Consider the following 22,210-nt stretch of genomic DNA (forward strand, 5'->3'; position numbering starts at 1 on the left):
GTTTGAATGTTTGGTGATATTTGTTGGACATCTGGTTGAGATCTCACATTACAGATGTTTCTGATATTCTGTCTGTGCATGCCTCCTCAGACGATGACAGTCCACAGACACATTTAAAAATGACTGTAATGTGTAATGAATCAGTGTATCTACACCTCATCTGACCTGGTCTGGTTTGATCTCCTTCATGTCGAGAGGACAATGTATGTTACCAAGTTCAAAGATACAAAAATGTCTTTTTTGTAAGTAGTGACTCCGACACTCTGGGGTCACACACACAAACACACACTTTGTCAGCTGGGAGCACCTCTCACTGGCATCTGGGCTTTGTTTCTTTTGGGTGTCAGATAACACAGATTGTGCTGAACGACTGCCACGAGAGAGGAGAGAGACAACATTAGAGGGCAAATGAGGTTGGAGCGAGACGGAGAGGGAAAAGACAGTGAGATGTTGTGTGTTGATTCGTTAAAGACCTAAGCCCTGACAGACTTTGGTCAGTTACATCATCAGCTATATCCTTCTATCTAACTTCACATTAAATTAGGAAACGTAAAGAGTGTTATTTAATGAAAAAAACAAAACAACCACTGTAAATCTGACCAATCTGCCACTTTTAACATGGCAGTACCTCAGTTAGGTGATGTAGTGTCAATGGAAACTCTATTTAAAGTGTTCTTCTGCACTCCAGTGTTGGCGGACTGATGTGATCGTGTACTGTAGCAGTGTTACTGTACTAACCCAGCCCTGTGTGTGCTGATGTGTCACAATGTATTTGTGTCCTGTGTTTTATGGCTGGTGTGTGTGCCCTCAAACATAAAAGGCCAGTTTAAAGTACAATCTGTCCAGCATTAGCCTCTCCGTGTTAGGTGGATCAAACTGTCATCAGGAGTACAGGGACACAATACACTGTGCTGTTTTACTCACTGTACTGTAAGTCCAGATACACAATGTACAAATTCCAGCACAAGTAATGGTACACTGTGAAGTTTTTTTAACCTGTAGTAGAGCTATAGACCAAACAATCCCACTTCCAACTCATCATGTACCAACCCTCGGTCAGTGGCCCCACTTGTCAAAACTATGGCGCTCTATATACCACTCTAGCATCACTTTAGCATGTGTCAGTTTTCCATGTGTTATACACTAATTCAGTGGCGGGCCGTGCATTCTCTACCTGGGCGTTCTGTGCCGTCTTACTACAGTTGAACCACCACAGCTACGGGTTATTGTTTGTTTCGTGTAAACACCTCATATTCACATAACACTGCAAAATTTGACAAGTGAAATAAAATGTTACATGAAGCTCAACACCTACCCACCTTCATGTAACATTTTATTTCACTTGTCAAATTTTGCAGTGTTATGTGAATATGAGGTGTTTACACGAAACAATACACTAACTGCAGAGTGCAGATGCATGAATACGCGCATGACGGGATGCTTCGTCATTAACGGACAATGCATATAGTAAAATCAATGTAATTAACACAATGACAAGAACAAACTCACAAGAACCATTCACATATATTTACAACAAAGCATGACAAAACAATCCAGCAACACTGCGGCACTAAAACACCGCACACTCAAGAGCACGGGCCATTCAAATATTATTTACATCAGAGGGAACGATATTAACTATATAATAAAAACAACACGATAGACAAATTAACACAACGCTACTGCAGATGTAAAAACACAAAAGCAGTTCACTTACCAAATGCTGTTCATTATTTACAGACAAAGTCCATCCTCCTGTCTTTGTTTACAAACAGTTCAATGTACAGTACATCCGTGCGTTTCAGTTCCAGCAAGAGGTCTCTGGAATATGTTTTGATGCGTTTGAGGGCTGAAAATGTCCACTCGACAGAGGCAGTCGATGTTGGGATAGTCACCGCCAAACATGCCACTGCGTAAAGTTGACACAGCAAGGCCGAGATCCTCCTTGTGGTACTGGCACCGCAGTGGCTAGTCTGTGGCAAGCGTCAGTCAGGTGTCACAACAGCGGCAAGCGAGCTGCACTCATTCGGCACCTGTCAAGAAGCTGCCGAGCTGAGCGGGTGGAGCCACATTTTCCTTATACTTGCTGGGTCAAGGCTGCTAGCTGTGGGGTTAGCCGACCCTTTGATACGATTTCCCGCTTTTCCTGAAATGTCCTCCTCAAGAAAGGCTTTGTCAGTAACTCCGCCACCAAATCGGTTTCTCCTCCTCCTTCAGCCATTGCGTGTTAAAAAAACACAGCTAGGTAAAATAAAAAGAATCTACATCTAGCAAAACGCTAAAAATGTTATGTCAATGTCATAACTTCTTACATATCTTTCAACCTGAACTCTTACTAAATACTAAAATCTGCTAGCTAGCTTTCTATTTGACAAAAGTCACGCTGGCCCACTGACCAATCACGGCGCACGTTAATGCTGCGCTGCACGTTAATGCAGACGTACTTAGCAGGCTACCTCGATACCACTGGCACATCAAAGAATACGCCCAACATGTCAAACTAAACATCTGATTGGTTGAAGACTATGACAATCAACAATATCCTCGGGCCTCTCTTCTATAGAGACAGCATAGAGGTGAAATCTGATTGGATAAAAGCTCTCCTTAAAACAAGCTGTGCTGGAAGCAGAGCTGCAGGCTGGAAGCAGAGCAACAGAGGAAGACAGTAGCTGTGCTTTGAGAAAATAAGCTAATGGGAAAAATAATTATAATACATCTAGTGTATTTGTGAAAAATTATTAAATTATAAAATAGCTATAACTTTGTGATTCTGTTTAGGCCAGCAGAGACGGCCTACCACTGCACTAATTACATGGATACACTGCCTTTACAAAATAAACTTCAACATGTTTATTAGACCTCAAAGATGAAAACAACGCATACATTGTCTCTTTACAAGAAAACTCCACAGAGCACCTTTTGTTTTAGAAAAGATTCACCTCTAGTCAACTTTTTACTTCTCAGGAAACCCCGATATGCACTGTAGCTGTGTATGTTTTTGTTTTCTTTTACCAGTAATTCTTCCAATAAATTTGGGCAGGTTTCTAATTCCCATCATGATTCCATCTCCGTTTCTAATCAGTTCCTCATCTATCAGCTGCTCAGATTATCCTCGTTCAGCACATCATTTAATCAGCGATCTGAGTGCTTCCATCATTTCACAATGTGGATTTGTGAAATTACTCCTCGAAGGACTGTTTCATTCCATTTAATTGAAACTGAAATGGCATCATCATGCAACACACTGGAAGAGAAAGGTCAAACAGTATTCTGCATGATGAAATAATAGTGTAACCTTAGATGTGTGTGTGTGTTTTGGCGTGGTGATTCCAGGTTGCTCTCCAGGATGGCAGGGATGAAGGAGCAGCAGTTCACGGAGGAGAAGCCCCTGCTGCCGGAGCAGCGCGGTGTGGACTCAGACATGGTCAGTCCACCTGGTTTATTTACCGCGCTTGTCCTCTGTGTACGTACCCCTGATCCGGGTGCTGGTTGGTCTGTGACAGGACGAGCCACTCGGAAAGAATTATGACAAAGATGTTTGTGCTCATTAGCCGCGATGGCTCATAGACATAGACTATAGACAATGTGCTTGTTTGAGGAGGAAATTAATGATCTCCATCTGACCTTGACTCTTTGATAACAACACTATGAAAAAATAAAAGCTCATGTAAGCTGAGAGAGAGCGCCGGAGAACAGAGAAGGGAGGCAAAAACAGCGGAGAATAGGCAGAAGGCGGTTACAAAAAGGCCACTTATTCATTACCTAAGCAACAGGTTAAACGGCTGCTGAATCAGGGGCTCTTATTAAATGTTTGAGAGCCACTCCAGATGATGGAAATGGTGGAGATGAACCAGATCAGCTTGACAGAAAAAAGGACATTAAAAGGCAAAATGTATGCCTGAAAAAAACTCACTTGTTGGGCCAATTATGCTAAGGCCACTTTTATTATTGTGGAGCACAAACAGGCGGACAAAAAATCATTACTGCTAAGAATAGCATTAAAATAATATATTGAACAAACCATAAACAAGAGTGGAATGTTCTTCTGCTCCTGACAAGCCTCATGTTTCTGCTGGAGAAATCAATGTGACTAAACCTGTTAGCCATGACTCACCTGGCCAGTGTGTCATAAATGAAACAGTGCAGTTGCTCAGGTTTTTATTTTAATGCTATTTTGCATTCATAAGATGTCTTCTTTCAGACTAGTGGAAAGTAAACACCCAACATACACATTTAGCGGTTTATTTCATTCCTTTGTCTATTTGAGTCTATAGATTTCTCCGAAATTCATCAAAAGTTACTATTAGATAATGCTACACTTGCATATATAAACAATAACAACATATCAGAAAACTTAAAAAAAATATATATTGTAATAATGGAAGTTATCAACTTAAGAAGTGTCATGGTGATATCTATTAGTTATTTTTTACTCGATTCACCTGTAGTGTCTTCAAAATGTCTATAATTTCAACAAAACATGAACCTGAAACGTCTCTTTAAAGGACGTTTTCTCTAAATACATTTTTTTCTCAGACTCAGACCCATAAATCTCCACTTCAGTAGCTCTTACATACACCAAACTTTACACTTTCATTCCTCTCTATGTTCTGAAGGTTTCTACAGATGTGTGTTTGTTCATATATCAATCATAGCCTGATTTATAGAACATTGTATTACTAAAAGCATTTTAATGGCTGTTGACAGTATTTTCTGATTTATGGAATGATACAAAGACATATCCAAATCTCCTCTGTAAACACCTTGACTCTATTATGTCAACAAAATGAAACAAGAATTCTGAAACTGGCTTTATCCAATGTTCAGATTTCTGTTCTGGAAATGTATGAAAATTAGCACATATTTAATAAGATAATACCTTGTTTGCTCATTTATACTTTAAATTTCAGAAAACTTGTAATACAAAAAAGAATTGTCTTAATCTAAGTAATCAATTGGAGAAGTTTCATGGTGATGTCTATTAGTTAAAACCTTCCCCTATTCATCTGTAGTGTCTCCCCTCAATAGAAGTATCCTAAACATACTGTGCATCAATATGATTGACTCATTCTGCCATCAATCAGCTCATCGAGCAAAAGGTCATTAGGCCTGCTCATTACGACAAGCTGCATCGATCCAGTTACATGTTTGGGTGACTCAACGGGCCGCTTGTTTTATCATTCTTTCGAAGACGACTTCAGCTGCCTCTCTTCTCTCCCAGCTCATCTAAAGTCTGTAGCTCTGGTGTTGTTACTGAGTGATCAACTCCTGGCACAAAACGCTGGTAAAGCTCAGGTCTGACTCAGTGAGTCAAGTTGGACGAATGCTGCATTTAGTTCACACAGGCATAACAGACGTTTTTATTCAGTGAAACTAATTTGAAGCTGATTAGAAGCTTTAAGAAAATAAACTGATGCCTATGCATTTTAATTGTCCATATACTCTATACAGTATATGAACACATGATGAACATCCATTTTGGTCATTTTGTTTTAAACATAACCATCATTCCTGATATAGCTTCTGCCTTTTGCATGAAAAAGTCCAATAATGCAGACGATTTAAAGGTACCCTAAGTCACTTGTATGGAGCAATGTTTTTACAGGTACTTTTCTCTGTATCAAGCACACATAGTGTTGGTTTCTTGAAATGTTGCTGCTTGTCAGTTGGTTGTGGTAAGACCTCATCGTGTCACAGATGCTACCATTACCACTGCGGTAACATGAGTTGCCATGCGCAGAATATATACATTCTCATATTCACAAAAGAACACAGAAAGAACTGGAAGGAGAACATGTATAGGTTTCTTTCAGGACCTCCACCTCGGCCAGAGGCCATTCGTAAGAGACGACATTGGACTTCTTTAGGATTTATCTGACAACCCGTTAGCATAATAAAACATACAACAGGCCTAATATAAGGAGTACAACACGTTCATAAAAGAATAGAGAAAAAAAAAGATCTTTCAGGACCTTGGCCTCAGTCAGAGCTATCCTTAACTTAATGACACCACTTTAGGTGCAACAAATTCAAATGTTTTTTTGACTTTATAATCTTAAAGAATATAAAACATTTTCTTTATTTTTATTTTGTTGAAAAAAATAATATCCAAGTTTCTTTCTTGTACATTTGCAACTTTGATCTCAGAGTTTTTTCTATCAATATTACGCCGGCTCCATAATTTTATGTTTTTTACCTATATGGGCACTAATACACCATCATAGATTCCAGTATTTCTATATGAATTAATTTCAATTGGATTACCAAATGAATAATTAATGACTCAGTATTTCTCCACAAGGATGTTATTTCTTGCATTATAGAGTTTAGACTGTCACGTTGGGAAACTTACTTAAAGAAATTGCACATGAAAAGTCAAACCAAGCAAAAGACTTTTGTTGTCTGGTCAGTTTGTGGAGACCTTGGACTTATGACCTCAGTACATTTTAACATCCTGGTTACGGCCCTGAACATACCAACTACGACCTTTATGCAACTTGTATTTACAGTGTTTCCATGTGACCTTAATGCAGCATATTCCTGGTTTAGAGTTGCATGTGCATGGTTTACACCTGTTCCTGTTTTTCAAAATAAGGTTGCAGGTCTTGACCTCTCTGGTGATGCTGGAGCAGAAATGAAGCAGAGTGAGGCCAGAAGTGTCTTTGGAGCTTTAAGTCCTAAAGTGCATCACATTTTTATGTCTACCGTATGTTGTTGCTGCCCCCCCCCCCCCGACCCCCCGTTTGTTACCCAATAACCACCTTGTGTTTGTTGTTTCGCAATACAGCAGGATAAAGGAGATGAGGCATCGGGGGGGTTACCGTGCCCCGCAAGCCCGGTGCCCCTTAACCACCCCCCTCCCCCCAGCCGCCCCACTCACCGCTGGCATGTCATCGCGCGACACTGGCTCCGCCAGACGCGCCGTCGGGCCAGTGGGGTCCTCCCGGTAACTACCAGAACAAACAGAATCATCTACCTGCCAGCACACTGAATGTAACACACACATGGTAACCACTGGTAACCATTGGTGGAAAACACCCACTGTCTGCACTGTGGTTAAGAAAATGTTGGAAAAACATGTTATTACTGTTGTTATAGCATACACGAGACTCGCAGTGGTGGAAGTAGTAGTCAGGGAGAAAGCTAGGTTTACTTAAAGGGGCAAAGTGTAAGATGTGGCCAGAATTTTAGTTTGAAACATAAAAAATTAACAAACATTATCACCGGAATGTGAAGAGGTTACAGTGTTGATGTCATGTCTGAGACGTCTAGGTATATCTACTGAAATGAGCATGCTAACCAGCTAGCTCTGGCCTATCCTGTCTGGTAATACACCTTAATCACTGTAGCTTTCAGTCTGTACTCAGTCCAGCATGAGAGGAAGTGGAGCTGCCCCGATGCATGTTAATACATCCATGATTCGTGTATATTGTTTGTTCGTTGGATTATATCCAAAATGGCAGAAACGTCTCTCGCAGGAGACAGAACTTCTGTTATCCGTTAGCTCAACTTCAGCCAGTGCAAACACCAGTGTCCAAGGTCCCTATCCAAACGTACACGGACTGTACAGCCCCGGTTAGCGTCACAGTAAACACAAAGACTGCTAACGTAAACTAAAGCCCAACGCCACATGTGAATCATAAGATCTCTCAGAGTTTTAGTAGTTTGGTTGAATTTTGTGTAGCCCTGCTGTTAGTTACCAGTTTACTTTTTTTTAAATGTAGATTGTGTAAACCCAGCAGTCGAGGTAAAATGCTGACCCCCATGTGTTTGGAGCAGGTGGCCAGATCTTACACATTGCCTCTTTGGGTAAAAACAGCAATACACACACAAAAAAAAAAAAAAAACTTAAATTTTGCATACTTAGTATTAAAAGTTAAGTACTCCTTACTATATGCAGTATAAACTGTATCCCATTTTTTTTATCTGATCATATGTATATTTATATAAAATCTTAATCTGCATAGTTACTTTAGTAGAACAGAGAGAAAGAGAAGAGTGCCACCTGCTGGTCCGACCACTGTACTGTCACCATAACATCTTTCCTCTGAAAAGAAGGAGCCATTTGCATGAACTCCACAGGAACTGAGGTGCCCTTTGAGTTTCTGTTGAGATGAGTTTATCAGAGAAGTAAACAGCTCATTCAATAGTATTTGACGTTTTCCCATTCTTCTTAAAGGGCAGCTTCAGGTCCTGTGGTCCTGTTGACCTTTCTTTCTCTTTAGGTGTGTCCCTGATCTGACTTTGTCCACTCCTACCCTTAACAACTTTGTATGTGACTTCCCCCCCCCAACACACCTTAATCCACAACTATTCCTTTTCACTTCCTCTGTGTCATCTTTAATCCTGTCATGTGTTTTTTTTTCAGAAATAATATCAATAATATTGTGTGCATGTTTAACAATGAAGCAGTGTGACAACCATCTGTTCCGATTGGCGTCTAACCTCATGTGCATGTCCTTCATTTTCTTCGGTCCAGATGTCCAGATGTTCCTGTTCTGCTCCTGGCTTTACGGAAGCAGCAGAGCAGGAATAAGCTCTTAGATGAGCATGTGCTGAAATAACACAGGTTGGGATCAGTGAACTTTCACTGTCGTATTGAAAAATGACAAATTAAAAACACGTTAAATGATCTAAGTTGTTGCTCTGATGCATGTGTCATTTTCCTACACAGCAGTGTGCATGTAATAAGGGATGAAAAACCTGTATTATGTCAATGCATCTCTTCTCGAATGAAGAGTAAAGACCAGATTCCTCAAAAAATGAGCACTGCACAGCCCTGTGTCCTACAAATGACATTCCCGTACAACAAAACCGCTTTGGGAATTTAAAAGGAAACATATTTTTGTCGTGGATCACTTTTGCCTTTGACGTATTACAAATAAATTCCAATGAGTCCACTTAGGGAGGAGGTCGGGGTAGTGGATGAGTCAAAAAATAAAAATAAAAGTAAAATTTTGTGTAATTTTTAACATTAAAAAATTTGTGTTTCAAACTGCGACCGTAATCCAGGAGAAAATATGTTTCCCTCTAAACGAGTGCAATTTAGTTGCATGGGAAAGTCATTGTGGAGGAGACGGGGTCACATTGCGAGATTAAAAATATTTTCTTCACGACTTGTATCCCAAAAAATAATTTTGCTGGACATGAAATTGTGTTTAAAACACCGGGAAGCTGTGACTGTCGCTGGCACAGCTGTCCCCTCTCTTGAAGCCGGCTTGTCATCAATCAGTGTCTGTTACTTTTTTAATCTGTTTTGTCAGTCACGGAGTCAGACTGGCTCGACACTGTGGCCGAATGACAAAAACGTCATCTTTATGACCCAGCTCATCTTTGTTTACAGACGAAGATGACTGTTGCTGTGTTTGCGTGTGTGTGTGTGTAGGGGGGATCTGGTTGCTGTGCTCTCTCTCATCACATCTATTTAAAAAAAATCACCATCTTCTCTTACTGCTGATGTGTTCCCAGTCTCCCACATGCACTTAAGTGAATATTTACTGTCTCTCTAGAATAACAGGTGTATTTGGCCCAAACCAAAGAAGTACGGATGTGTTAAAGCACTGCTCCTAAAGGGGCACTGCGCCAATTTTACCCTTCAGCATCAGTTTGCTAGCCATAAAGAAAGTACTACTTAGCATTTACAGACAGCTGAATCACAATCTTCTGTGGCTCTGGGGGGAGCGTTCCAAAGTCTGACAAAATAACCCAGATGATGTCATAATGATGTCACCAGGGTTATCTCAGCTTGGGCTTTGAAAAAACACAAACATTTTTAACAGAAAGCCTGTGTTACAAACTGGTGTTGTGAAATTTAAAAGGGCCCGATGAAAGCCACTATCTAAACTGCATTATGGGAAATGCAGGACCCAGTATCCCTTGTTAAAACACCCAACCTTATGCAGTGCATTGCTAAATTGTTGGAATATCTTTGAATGAATTCAAACCGAAGATGGACGACATGCCAGCTCCCCAAAAGTGAAGCCACAACATCCCTGGTCGCTGGCTGCATTATAGCACATAAGTCCCGCCCCCTCCACGTTAGCGACTGGGACATGGGCTAAACTAAAAAATTAAAATGCACATCAAATAATGTTTTCCTGAAGATGGCCACTCTCATTTTAGGTAGTTCTTATCACGCCGATGTATGTTCAAGTTTTTAATTAGTTATTTGATGCTATAAAAAGAGCGTGTGACGTTATGATTGATTTCAAATTGTACGAGAAAGGAGATGCAACTTTAACTTACAAGAGTCTGTGTAATGGAACATGTGTCATTTATTTTTACAGATATTATGGTTAGTTCTTTCTAGCCAAACAGCCACCGTTGTGCTAAGGTAGCAGCTAGGTGGCTCACGCTAAGAAGCCGTCTGTAGTCAAGATTGACTCGGACGGGTGAGTTCAAATGACGTCAAAACCTCAAGATGGTTGACATCACTTTTTTACATAGGAAGGAAGTGGAGACGAGTCGTCCATCTATATTTACAGTCTATGACTCAAACACAACCAATACGATTTGACTACCAAAATCGTGGCTTTTTGTTCCTATTAAGGGAGTAATTAATGCTAAATTTCATTTATAACATACATTTCTGTGTATGTTCAGAGACAGTAGAACATGATCACTGTACCGCTAAAGTGCTTCTGGAAAACAGTGTTTTTCTGTGTCGGTTTGGACCCACAGTGCACAGCTCATGCTGCTCCTCTATGAGTTTAGCTGGCCTTCAGCTCCAACAATGGATGCACAGTCAGACTCACTTATCTCTTTCCTATTTTAATTTGTTTCTCTCTGTCTTTCGTCTCTGCTTGTCTCTCTGTGCAGGAAAGCTGTGAACAGCTGATGCCGGCAGGGGATTGGAAGGTATAAGCCCATGTGTGTGTTGCTCTCTCTCTCTTTTCTTATCAGTGCGTCTTTTGTGTTGTCGTCTGTCTATCATCCCTCATCTTCTTTTGTTTGCCAACTCTTTGTGCTCGCTCACTCGGGTAAACAGCCCGAGTCAACAGAGACGTGGAAAAGGAGGGGAGGTGGAAGATGGATATCTATAAATTTACAAGGCTAAATACAACAACGATGATAATAACTAAGATGGAAGCGCTACATTAGCTATTGCTCCACTGTGGGCCCCGGGTTTGAATCCTTTAACCAGTTGAGGCCTCTATGTGTGGAGCTTACATGTTCTCCTTGTGCTGGATCCAAAGACAGGTTGGTTAGGAACAGGTTACTCTGATATGATGAAAGTGTCTGATTAATAGCAATAAATCTGAGATTTCTACCCTGAGATTAAAAGCTTTCAAAGGTTAATTTGTATTTATTTGGGACTAGTCTTTACACACTGTCAAGATGCGCCACATTTCAGCTTTAAAATGTTTGTTGTCTGTTGTCTGTTTATTGTTTATGTCTGTTTTAAAAACAAAAGGCAATATCTACCCTGGATGTATGGAGCAACACAAATGCTTCAAAAGAAAGCTATAAGAATTGTAAATCGATTGGATAAATATGCAGAGTGAAATTGCTTACTTACATGCTTTAAAATGCTGGGGGAGCCAGCATGAATTTAGGGGAATGGGTATGTTTAAAAAGCCACGGTAAGGACACATTTAACGAATAGTTGTATATCTTGCAAAGTGGTTCACCTATTGAATGGTTCTGACAATTGAAATTAATTGAGGTGGTAAACACATATAAATCAAAGGTATTTTTATTATTGTTTCTGTTTTATTTTTTGTAATACCTCAACCTAGTACTGAAAGGGTTACTTGTTGGAATATGTTACGTAAAAAGGGTATTAAGATAAGCTTAAGCTTCAGCCTGCATATTTCCAGTCAATAGAATTTGTTTTCCCTTTAAATTCATGCCTTTGTGACGGTGCAGGGAACACTAGAACAGTGCTTAGGGCCTAATTGTAGAGAGTTGAGGAGGCAGCAGGATGAAGTCATTTACTCAGGTAGATAAGTTTAAATGGGCAGAAGGTCCAGCAAACAGATTACAGGTAAATAGGTTACAGGAAAAAAAGAGGCAACAGAACACCATATAACTACGAGCGCCAAACTGACAAAGAAGCAGTTATATGCAGTGAATGACTGATCGGGGAAGGGAGAACAGGTGAGTGCAGGGCTATTGAGGGACAGGTGAAACTAATCAGTCCAGGGCAGACATCCAAAACAGGCGGGAAAACACTCAAAGGCAGGACGATAAGAGATCTGAAACTAGAGGAGAGAGGAGTGTAAGAAAAAGAAACAGAAACCACTAAGCATGAATTATATGAATGAAAAACATAGCAGGGCAGATATGAAAGCCTTATTGTTTTACATATTTCAACACATGACAAAATTACAGGTCTGCATACATAGAGGGATGTGAAATTGAGTTGTTTTGTTTTTTTGTACAATAATAATAATACAATACCATACTATACTAAACTATATACTATATATTAGTGCTAGGCAAGTTAACGCATTATTATCGCGTTAACGCCTTAATGAATTAACGCCGACAATTATATTATCGCGCGTTAACGCAGTTTTGTTTATTTTTATTATTAAGCTACATTTTTAACACAAGAACCAGGCAGCAATCAGTGAACAGCTGTGTTTGTGTGGCGTCACTTCCTTCTCCCCCCCGGCTCCGGAACCCCTCCTACACTCAGTCACCATCGTTCACTCTTGTGAACACACACACACGAGCGCGAGCGTCTCGTTACAGGATCAAACGTGACTGTTGTGAAGTGGAGCTTCTAGTGAGGACCAAGACACGTCTTGTTTGAACGGAATACTTTACTGTCTGAACTGCAGTATTACAGTGTTAGAGTGAACAGAACATGCTCTTGACATCTTGACATGTGGTTTTCTACGTTTCATCAAAATTGTTAGCGAACACGTACCATTGTACTTCCTGTCTGTTCAAACTAAAAGCACTTCCGTTTTCATGCTCTTCACAATAAAAGTAAATCATGCAATCAAACAATTTACAACAGTGACAATATTAAAATACATATTGTCGAGTTTTTAAAGTGTTTTGTTTGTAATATGTATAATAAGCATCATTTAGTTATCGCTACTGAGAATTTAACAAACAAAAAAAAGAAGTAGATAGGTTTGCAGTTTTCAAGGTGTACAGTATATTTCAAATATCATCTCTTACACACATGAAAATAAAGTTATGGACATCGGCTGAATATCTATGATCAGAATTATTATAACTATTTTAACTGCTACTGTGTAAAGGGAATACTGCTGTTAAAAATAACCTTATTTGTTTAAAGTGTTTGCAAACCAAATGTTATTGACCTTTTGTTCATATAGCAGTACTTTAAAATAAAAGTGCGCAATACACTACTTTTGAATTAATTATTGAACTTTGCGCATAACAATGCGATTAATCGCGATTAATTGAAAAAAAATCATGCGATTAAAAATATGAATCGTTGCCCAGCACTACTATATATATATACAGTATATATACTATATACCAAAATACTGTACTATACCAGACTATACTATTCCACATTAATACTTGTATATCATGCTATATTATAATATATTTTAGTATACCATAGTATAATATAATGCTAAACTATACTACCGTACTGTACTATATTAGAATCAGAATCAGAACCGTTTAATTGCCAAAGTATGTTGCACATACAAGGAATTTGACTTGGTGGATGGTGCATAACAATAAACAATCAACACAGTGCAAAATAGAAGACATGATTTAAAAATAGAAAGAAACATTGAAATTTACAATAAAATATACAAATATGGTAAATAAACAATACATTATACAATAATATATAATACCAAACCATACTATACTATATCTTTGATTTTGACACCTTAAGCTCAGCTTTGCTGCATGTCATTACTTTAAACTGTAGGCCACGTAGTCAGGTTAAGCTAATATATCTCATACTTAGCTATACTTCATGAATTTTAATTACGCCTAACACTTAGGCTGAGAGCATTGCATATGAATTGAGCAGTATTTTTGACATTGGATAACTGCTGGTGTGCATGCAAAAGGGTTGTTGCTACCTACTGTAAGCTAGCACCTACCTTGCAAAACGTTGCTACTGTGTATAAAACCTGACCAACTGCTCCTTGGACAGGAGCTAATACAGGCTAATGCTAGGAACCGAACATGAAACTGCAAATAACTGAAGTAAAGGAGTGGCTGATGAAAAAAGTAATTTAGTGAACTGAAGAGAGCCAGAATCTGATCATGACGGATAATAAAAACTGCCTTCTATAGGTGTGCCACTCCCAGGCCTCTGGCATTGTGCATGCTACCTCACTGGTGTACTGACATCAAATACTGTAGTAATGCTGTTTCACCATACGTGCTTTACACCAGTTTTAAACTCGGCTTAGCAAACTAGAGCACCTGAACTCTAAAATTCATAAACTTTCATGAAACCATTACACCATCTGTTTGAGAAGTCTTGTGTTTTTTCCTGTTTTTTGAGTTGAGCTTCACACATGTAACAACGCTGCTGGTTTATTTTAGTCAGACGTGTGCTAAGTGTCAGACAGGAGTGATGAGACTTTTCTCACCAAACACCTCTCTTTCGCACTTGAACCTGACACTTCAAGGTCTCAAAAAACATCGCTGCATTTGAAGAGCAGTGTTGTTTCTGCTTCTGCCTCAGATTCATCCGTTCAGTAATTAATACAAACATTGTCATTTTATCAAAACATGCCTATTTGAAATTACTATTTCATCTTTTTTTGTGTCAGGGAACTGCACACATAGAAGCATTATCAGTATAAACTGTGAGGAATAAAAGTCAAAATATTTTCCAAGAAGTAATTACGACACGTAGCTTGCAGTAGAACCACAAGTTGTCATTTTTACATTTCAACCTCATGTACAAATTAAACAAACTAAATACAATATGTTAATTAGTGGGCTGTAGTGGTATTGGTTGACATTTTTAGGACAGAGTCAAGCTGTGTTTCCCCCTGCTTCCAGTCTTTATGATATGCTATGCTAAGCTAAGCTAATCGCCTGTTGGCTCCAGCTCCATATTTTGTGCACAGAATTTGTGGTATTGATCTTAACTAACTCTCAGCAAGAAAGCGTATCATTTCTACAACATCTAAGTTTCTTTAAAAATACTTTGAGCCAGGAGACCGCTGTTCATGTCCCGAGTGAAATCAAAAGTAAAAGTTGCCTTAGGGCTTATGACGTAATGTTGTTACTCTTGTTTTGTTTTGTTGTTATTTATTCATGTTAGTTTCATTGTTAAGTTATATTGTTGTTAGTGCTGGGCAACGATTCAAATTTTTTATCGCGATTAATTGCATGATTTTTCTGCGATTAATCGCATTGTTATGCGCAAAATTCAATAATGAATTCAAAAGGAGTGTATTGTGCACTTTTATTTTAAAAGTACTGCTATATGAACGAAAGTGCAATAACATTTGGTTTGCAAACACTTTAAACAAATAAGGTGCTTTTTAACAGCAGTATTCCCTTTACACAGTAGCAGTTAAAATACAGTAATAATGATTCTGATAATAGATATTCAGCCGGTGTTCAGAACTTTATCTTCATGTGTGTAATAGATGCAATTTGAAATATACACCTATAAAACTGCAAACCTATCTACGTCATGTTTATTTTTAATTTTTTTTATGTTTGTTAAATTCTCAGTGGCGATAACTAAATGATATACTAATTATACATATTCCAAACAAAAACACTTTAAAAACTCTAAAAAAAATAATTTAAATGAATAATTTCTTTTTTGCTTTTTGGGGTATTTTGGTCAGACACATATGCAACGCAGATTACCGTAATATGTGTGGTATTTGTTCTGTACGTTGGTACATAGAGGGTGATAAGAAGCTGTACCTGGAGGGACTTAGGACCCAGGGGAATGTAGGTGAAGCATGGGAACCTGGAGGGAGTCTGTACCGTGGCAGTCACGTGCATGTGGAAGTTATGCTAATAAAGAGTTGCAGTTAAGAGCAGTTTGTTCTCACGTACTTTTATGTTTATTTAAAAACACGACAATATGTAGTTTGATATTGTCACGTGTGTGTGAGACAGGAGGAGGGGGGAGCGGCAGCAGCAGCAAGAGAAAGAAGAGACACCACACAAACACAGCTGGTCACCGCTCGCTGCCCGGTTCTTGTGTTAAAAATGTCCGTTATTGTCCGTTGTTACGTCACGTTGTTACGTCACGTTGTTACGTCACGTTGTTACGTTACGTTGTTACATTATTACATTGTTACATTATTATTTAACACAAGCCATAATCTTCTACTATAAGTAATTTTGTTGCCTAAACCTAACCAATCGTTTCACAGCGTTAAACACATAGCTTCTTTTATGGGGGAAACAGAGAACAAACCCCTATTGAAATAATTTTGATATAATCCAAGTCAATCTTAAAACTTCCATAAATGTGATGATTGTCCACATTTACACCAACTCCGTTTTGTAAAAGGCAGGCTGAAACATCTCTGATATAGATATTGGTTCAAACGCCCTCCCGCCCATCATCGCTCATTAAATACTCGTGGGCAGAGACTGTATGTTTAAAGTAGACAGAGTAATGCAGAGTCAGCAGGGAGAGAGTTATTCTCCTCTGAAGAGGAAAGGGGGGGACAAAGTCAGAACAGAGAGGGGTGTTTCAAGTTGAGTCAGCACACTAAGTGTTCTGTCAACAGGAAAGGGTAGATAGATGGGGAGAGAAAAGGGGGAGAGACGAGGTTGAATCGGCAGGACAAAGGGCCACATCGCTGAATGACACACAGACTCTGGTCTGCACTGTTAGTATGGTCAGCATGTGACACCATTACAGTGAGGTGAATATGCACGTACGCTTCTCACCCATCAGAAAACCTCAATTTTATTTCAACTGGAGATATATCTTTTGAATGTTAACTGTAGTGACCGTTGCTTCCTCTTACATTAATGGTTCATCTCAGGAGGCCCTGAGCAAAATTAGTTTACATTGACATTTTATTTACTTCTTGGACATTTTGGCCAGAGTTGGCAGTATTTGACTTCTCAGCTGTAGGGAAAGGAAGCCAGGAGACATGCAAAAGGATAACAAAATTCTCGAATGTTAAGTTCATCTTGGACTGTTTTTGTAGAGTTTACATGAAGATAAATAATGGCATGTTATATTGTTACAGGTTACAGTTAAGTCCTTCCCACAAGGTAGCAAATTAAAAATCAAATAGAAAATAGATATAAATAGAGATTTAAATGAAATACTAATGCTAACACGTCTGAAACATAGCAATTAGTAATCTCCCAATTACTAATTATATCTCCCAGTGTTAATTATTTATCTCTTGTTTTCTGTAAAACCTTATTAGATTTTTGATGACTCATCTTGTGTACTCATGTAAATTTATCTAATCAAAAGTGATGAAAAGCACATTTGACTGCTTGCTTGTGGGTTGTACAGTCTTTAAAAATGGATGTTATTTTGTGTGAAGAGTTTGTTTTGTACATGGAGAACAAAACGCTGTACAATTATTCAACCAAACTGACAATTGAAAGGGCAGAAAGGGACAAAGATCCCTCTGAGTGACAGTTGAATAGAAGAAAGAAACAGGAAGCTTAGGATCAAAATGTGTGCAGATTTAAAAGGGAACAGGTTTCTGTTTCAGTGTCAAGTGCACAATAATGCAAATAACGAACTGGAATATTAACAGGCAACAGGCGTACTCTACCTCTACACTTAGTCTGCCACAAGCTGCTATAGCTTAACAGCTGTGAGTGTAACAATAGCCAGGTTGGTTGTTTATGGTCATAATGATAATTGCTGCCAACTTATGGCGACTTCTTTGGTAGATTTAGCAACTTTTGAAGCTAATGCTGTTGGCAACACTGAGCTGGGTTTTTAGGTTTTATAGTTTTTTAAATCTAGCGCACTCTTGCATTACCAACTCTAGCTTGAATTGTCAAAAAGCATTGCGGAAGAAACAAAAGGAAACTAGACAACAGATACAACTACATGCTAAAAACATATAGTGATTCTAAAATAACATAGATACAATTAAGAATGGAGTCATTTGGCATAATACAATGCTTTTGAGAGAAATGGATGTAGCTAGCAAGCTACATTAGCTTCCTCCATTTTAGACCTTCCTGCTGTCCGCTCTCTCGAAATTCAGCATTGTCAAAACAGTTTGCTATTTTTTATAGTCAAAGTTCTCCAAAGTGAAACATGGCGCTGAGAATTTGTGTGGATTTACATTGCCCCATGCGAGTCACAGATCACTTTCATTGCATTGAAATTAATGGTAGCTCTGGGGAGAAGCTGGCACTGGCTGAAACTTTATACAAAGGAGAACGGGCTGCTGCAATAACCACTGAGGCGAGATGATTCTCCTCTGAGTCTTGTTCACCGCTGCATACTGTAACATGTCCAGGCTGACTTCACAAAAATTATATTAGGAGACTGTACTAGGAAGTACAGTCTCCTAATGTAATTTTTTAATCCAAAGATTTGTCCTCATCGCAGCTAATTCATGAACAGCAGCCAGCAGCCTTTTTGTTTTCTCCCAAAGAAGCTGACATAGTAAGTGGTGGAAAACAGAAACACAGTGAAGCAAAAATAGAAAAGAACTAGACCTAGAGAGCAGTGGTGCTGATGAGAGAGAGAGAGAGAGAGAAAGAGAGAGAGAGAGAGAGAGAGAGCCTTTAGACTGGAGACGGACAACACAGCCGACCAATCCCGTGCATGGGAGGCAGCACCGCGAACGAATCATCTCCTGCCTGCCCCACACCCTGTCTCTGTCTCGGGTGCCTATGAAGCATGAGGAGAGAGAGGCGGGGGAGTCAGCAGCTCCGAGCTTAAGAGTCTGGGTGGGAGTGCTGCCGAAGCAGACAAAGACACCGCAGCATCCAGCATCCGGCTCTCACCAGGACCTAGTCCCTTAAAACAGGAGAGGCCTGGCTGCTTATCTGCCTGTCTGCACCCTCCTCCTCCTCTTCTTCTTAGTCGGCTGAGAGCGCGGTCACTGCGGAGCCATGCCTGAGTGCTGGGACGGGGTGAGTGGCAGAGGAAGTGTGTGTGATTTGTTCATATAGTGTGTGTGTGTGTGTGTGTGTGTGTGTGAGAGAGACTGTATTTAGATCTGGTGTCAACAATGTCAGAATCAATTTCTTGGCCTTTACAAAAAAGTCAAATGACAGCTTTGAGCTGTTTCTATAAGCCCCTAAATGTTTAATTTAGCTTATTTCATAGCAAAAAAAAAAAGATATTATATTGAACCCATTTCCACTGCAGGAAACAGAAAAGTGCTGTGTTATAATTGACTGTGTGGAATCTGTTCCGTGTCAAAGAGGAAGAACTGCAGCGTCGGTGTGAAACGACGCCTCGTTCTTTGGCCCACTGACACACTTAAGCTCCCCCAACACAGATGCTGCGCAATGCACTGATGCACATACATACCTCTATGGAAAAACACCTGTGTGTGTGTGTGTGTGTGTGTGTGTGTGTGTGTGTGTGTGTGTGTGTGCGCGTGGGGGTGTCGAGGAAGTGATAATCCCTCTGCAGCATCATCCATTTTGGAAACGGATGAGTAAAATCTGTGTCTGTGTGTATGTGTGTGTTTGTGTGTTTGTGTGTTTGTGAAAATCAAATCCAGCCAGCCACGTTGCTGCGGAGCATTTCAAAAAGCTGTGTCTTATTGTGAAAGCTGGGCGTCCACGTCCACTGAGAGATACTGTAACCTCCCCCCCATCTCCCTGGACGTTTGAAGGTCATCAGGGGCTTGTGTGTTTGTGAAACGTCTCCTGCTGCAGTAATTGCCCCGAATTTGAACGCTGATTGCGAATAACACCGATGTTGACGCTGAAATAATAGAGAGATAATCTGGCTGCATTAACTCGTAACTGCTGACTATCTGCTGCTTTGGGGAAGCTTTTTTGCAGTTGGCTGCATCCATAAGTAGTGTCTGTTTCTGTACCGCGAGCCATTTAAATCAGTCCTCAGTAAATGTGTGTTATGTTACAAATAGCACACGACTGCTGCTGCTTGACAGAGGATTTTCAGTCAACTGTTCATCTGTGTTTGAATAGTTTAAGACGTGAAAAAAAAGACACTGACACAGGGGGGAGTGACAAAGTATCGGATCTCTTGTTTGTTGGAGAATACACACATGAGCGTCAGCAGCATCAATAAAAGCCTTGCAGGGCATTTCACCGCCTAATCCAGCAGGCATAATAATCCCAAAATACCACTCTGTGTGTGTGTGTGTGTGTGTGTGTGTGTGTGTGTGTGTGTGCCTACATTGCACAGCTCATGAACCCACGTTACACACATCTCCTATACCTCCATTTCGAGTTTGTCTGGCTCTCACCAGCGGATACTGTCACAACAAGAAAGGTTTGGATGCTCAGCAAGCCAGAATGAGCCTTTAGAGACCTGTGCTTTCATATTCTGCTAAATTATATTTTTGAACAAAAGACTCGTCATTATTTAGATGTTGTGGCTTTAACCAGGACATTGTGATTTTATATTATTATTATTGCTTTTAAAGATCAAATCCTTAGTAAATCATTTAAATGATTTTCTGTTGTTGTGAAGCTGGTGTCAACCATAGTCTGTATATAAGAAGTGGATGTAGTGGACTGCTGTTATCAATCCTTGAGTTCTGCGATTCCCATCTTGAAATGCCATATAGCCATATAGGCTATTCTGCAACCAATGAATGGAAGTTACCATATTTGGAATGCGGAGGAGTGACATAGAGACGCCGTATACTACTCTGGTGGTGGCAGTGTTGGGAACATAGAGGAGCGTGTTTGGGTTATCAGCATCTAAGAAACTAAATTCTTGACATCAATAGAATTATTAATGTCAGTAACAATTATTAATGATTATTAATAATAACGGGGCACCACCCTGTGAACAGGAACCAATAACCAAACAATAAAACTAAGTCTCATAATTAGTGTTCACTCATAATGTCAATAGTCTGAGTACTATTACACATTCAGAGTGAGAGTGAAGGTTTAAGTTCGAGCACAGGCCACTACATCCAGTTATTATTACACACATATGCACGAGTAATCACAGACAACTGCTCTTTAAAATATAACAGAGTTTATTAAATAAAATAATAAATGATCAAATCAAGTAATATCAAAATCAACAAACACTATCATACAATTATATGTCTAATACCTAAAGTCAAATGAATAAAGTGGGGTAGGGATATCTATATAGACATATATACATGTGTGTGTGTGTGTGTGTGGAAGCGAAGGGGGGGGGGGGGGGGGCTACTCAAACAGTGATGGTACGTAACCTAAAAAGGGGCGTGTGAGCCTACAAGCAAAGATGGCGGAGTCTAGGGACCCGCGACAAGATAGCTGAGAGGTGGCTACGTGTAACCACGTGGGACGGCGCACAATGTGGGTTGGGACAATAGATTATGCTACCACGTGTCTGAGAAGTTCACCCAAAATCAGTGAATTTAACTATGTGTGTGCGGGTTAGTAGGGAGAGAGAGAGAGAGAGAGAGAGAGAGAGCGAGAGCTCTCAGCGCGGTGCTCGGCGCTCGGCGCTGCAGTGAGAATGTGAGGAACAGCTGATCACTCGTAAAGTCTGCGGTCGGATACTGAACCGACCGGTCACGCTTGTACGGTGATAGTTGCGGTTCTCAATCTCACTCACAGAGCCGATTTAAAGAACAGAGAATAAAACCAAACAAAATAAAATAATCCCCAAAACAAAACAGATCTTTATCACTGCGGTGAGATGCGAGTATTGCTCTCGTATCACCCCGAAACTTGGTTGCTCCGCCACCGTGGTTTTGGTCTTTGAAGTGATAAAATCACAACCTCTACATCCACTAGCAGCGACGGATCTAATGTAAACAGTTACAGCAGGAAATACACAATATAACAGGACTCCGTGGTCCGCGATGCTTGCGCAATAACACGTTATAACACGACAGCAACTTAACGTAACAAGATACAGGAATAACAACGACATAACGAATAGGCTAAATTAAGCTAATGCTAAGCTAAGCTAGGCCCAGATACCAGTAACTCTTACTTGTAGAAGCTTCGTTCGGTAGGGTCTGGTTCCAGTGGTAGGAATCACTCTGTCCTCGATGAGTCGCTGACTCTCGGTGGCGCGGCCTTGGGGCTGGCTGGCGCAGACTCGGCCTCCTCGCTGCAGAGAGGGCTTTTTAACTTCGGCTGAGGGACGAGGTTTGGGTCGTCCTTCCCGGAA

At 40.0% G+C, this 22,210-nt stretch overlaps 1 protein-coding gene across 7 annotated transcripts in view; it reads left to right on the forward strand.

Annotated features, from left to right (window-relative positions):
* The window catches only part of ndrg4 (NDRG family member 4), a 70,144-nt gene that overhangs the window by 26,522 nt on the left and 21,412 nt on the right, over nucleotides 1–22,210 (forward strand). For 4 of the 7 annotated variants that reach the window (XM_031877998.1, XM_031877991.1, XM_031877993.1 and 1 more), the window contains 3 exons: nucleotides 3,334–3,424; nucleotides 6,788–6,946; nucleotides 10,819–10,857. In XM_031877998.1, the coding sequence (XP_031733858.1) occupies nucleotides 3,347–3,424; nucleotides 6,788–6,946; nucleotides 10,819–10,857 (276 nt within the window). In that variant the 5' untranslated portion in view covers nucleotides 3,334–3,346. Of the gene's footprint in view, nucleotides 1–3,333; nucleotides 3,425–6,787; nucleotides 6,947–10,818; nucleotides 10,858–18,714; nucleotides 19,015–22,210 lie in introns of those variants that run through there. The other 3 variants (XM_031877996.1, XM_031877997.1, XM_031877994.1) reach the window with 2 other exon arrangements.

This window comes from Anarrhichthys ocellatus, unplaced genomic scaffold, assembly GCF_004355925.1.
Source record: "Anarrhichthys ocellatus isolate YVR2014 unplaced genomic scaffold, GSC_Weel_1.0 scaffold157, whole genome shotgun sequence".
In the NCBI taxonomy this organism is placed as follows: domain Eukaryota; kingdom Metazoa; phylum Chordata; class Actinopteri; order Perciformes; family Anarhichadidae; genus Anarrhichthys; species Anarrhichthys ocellatus.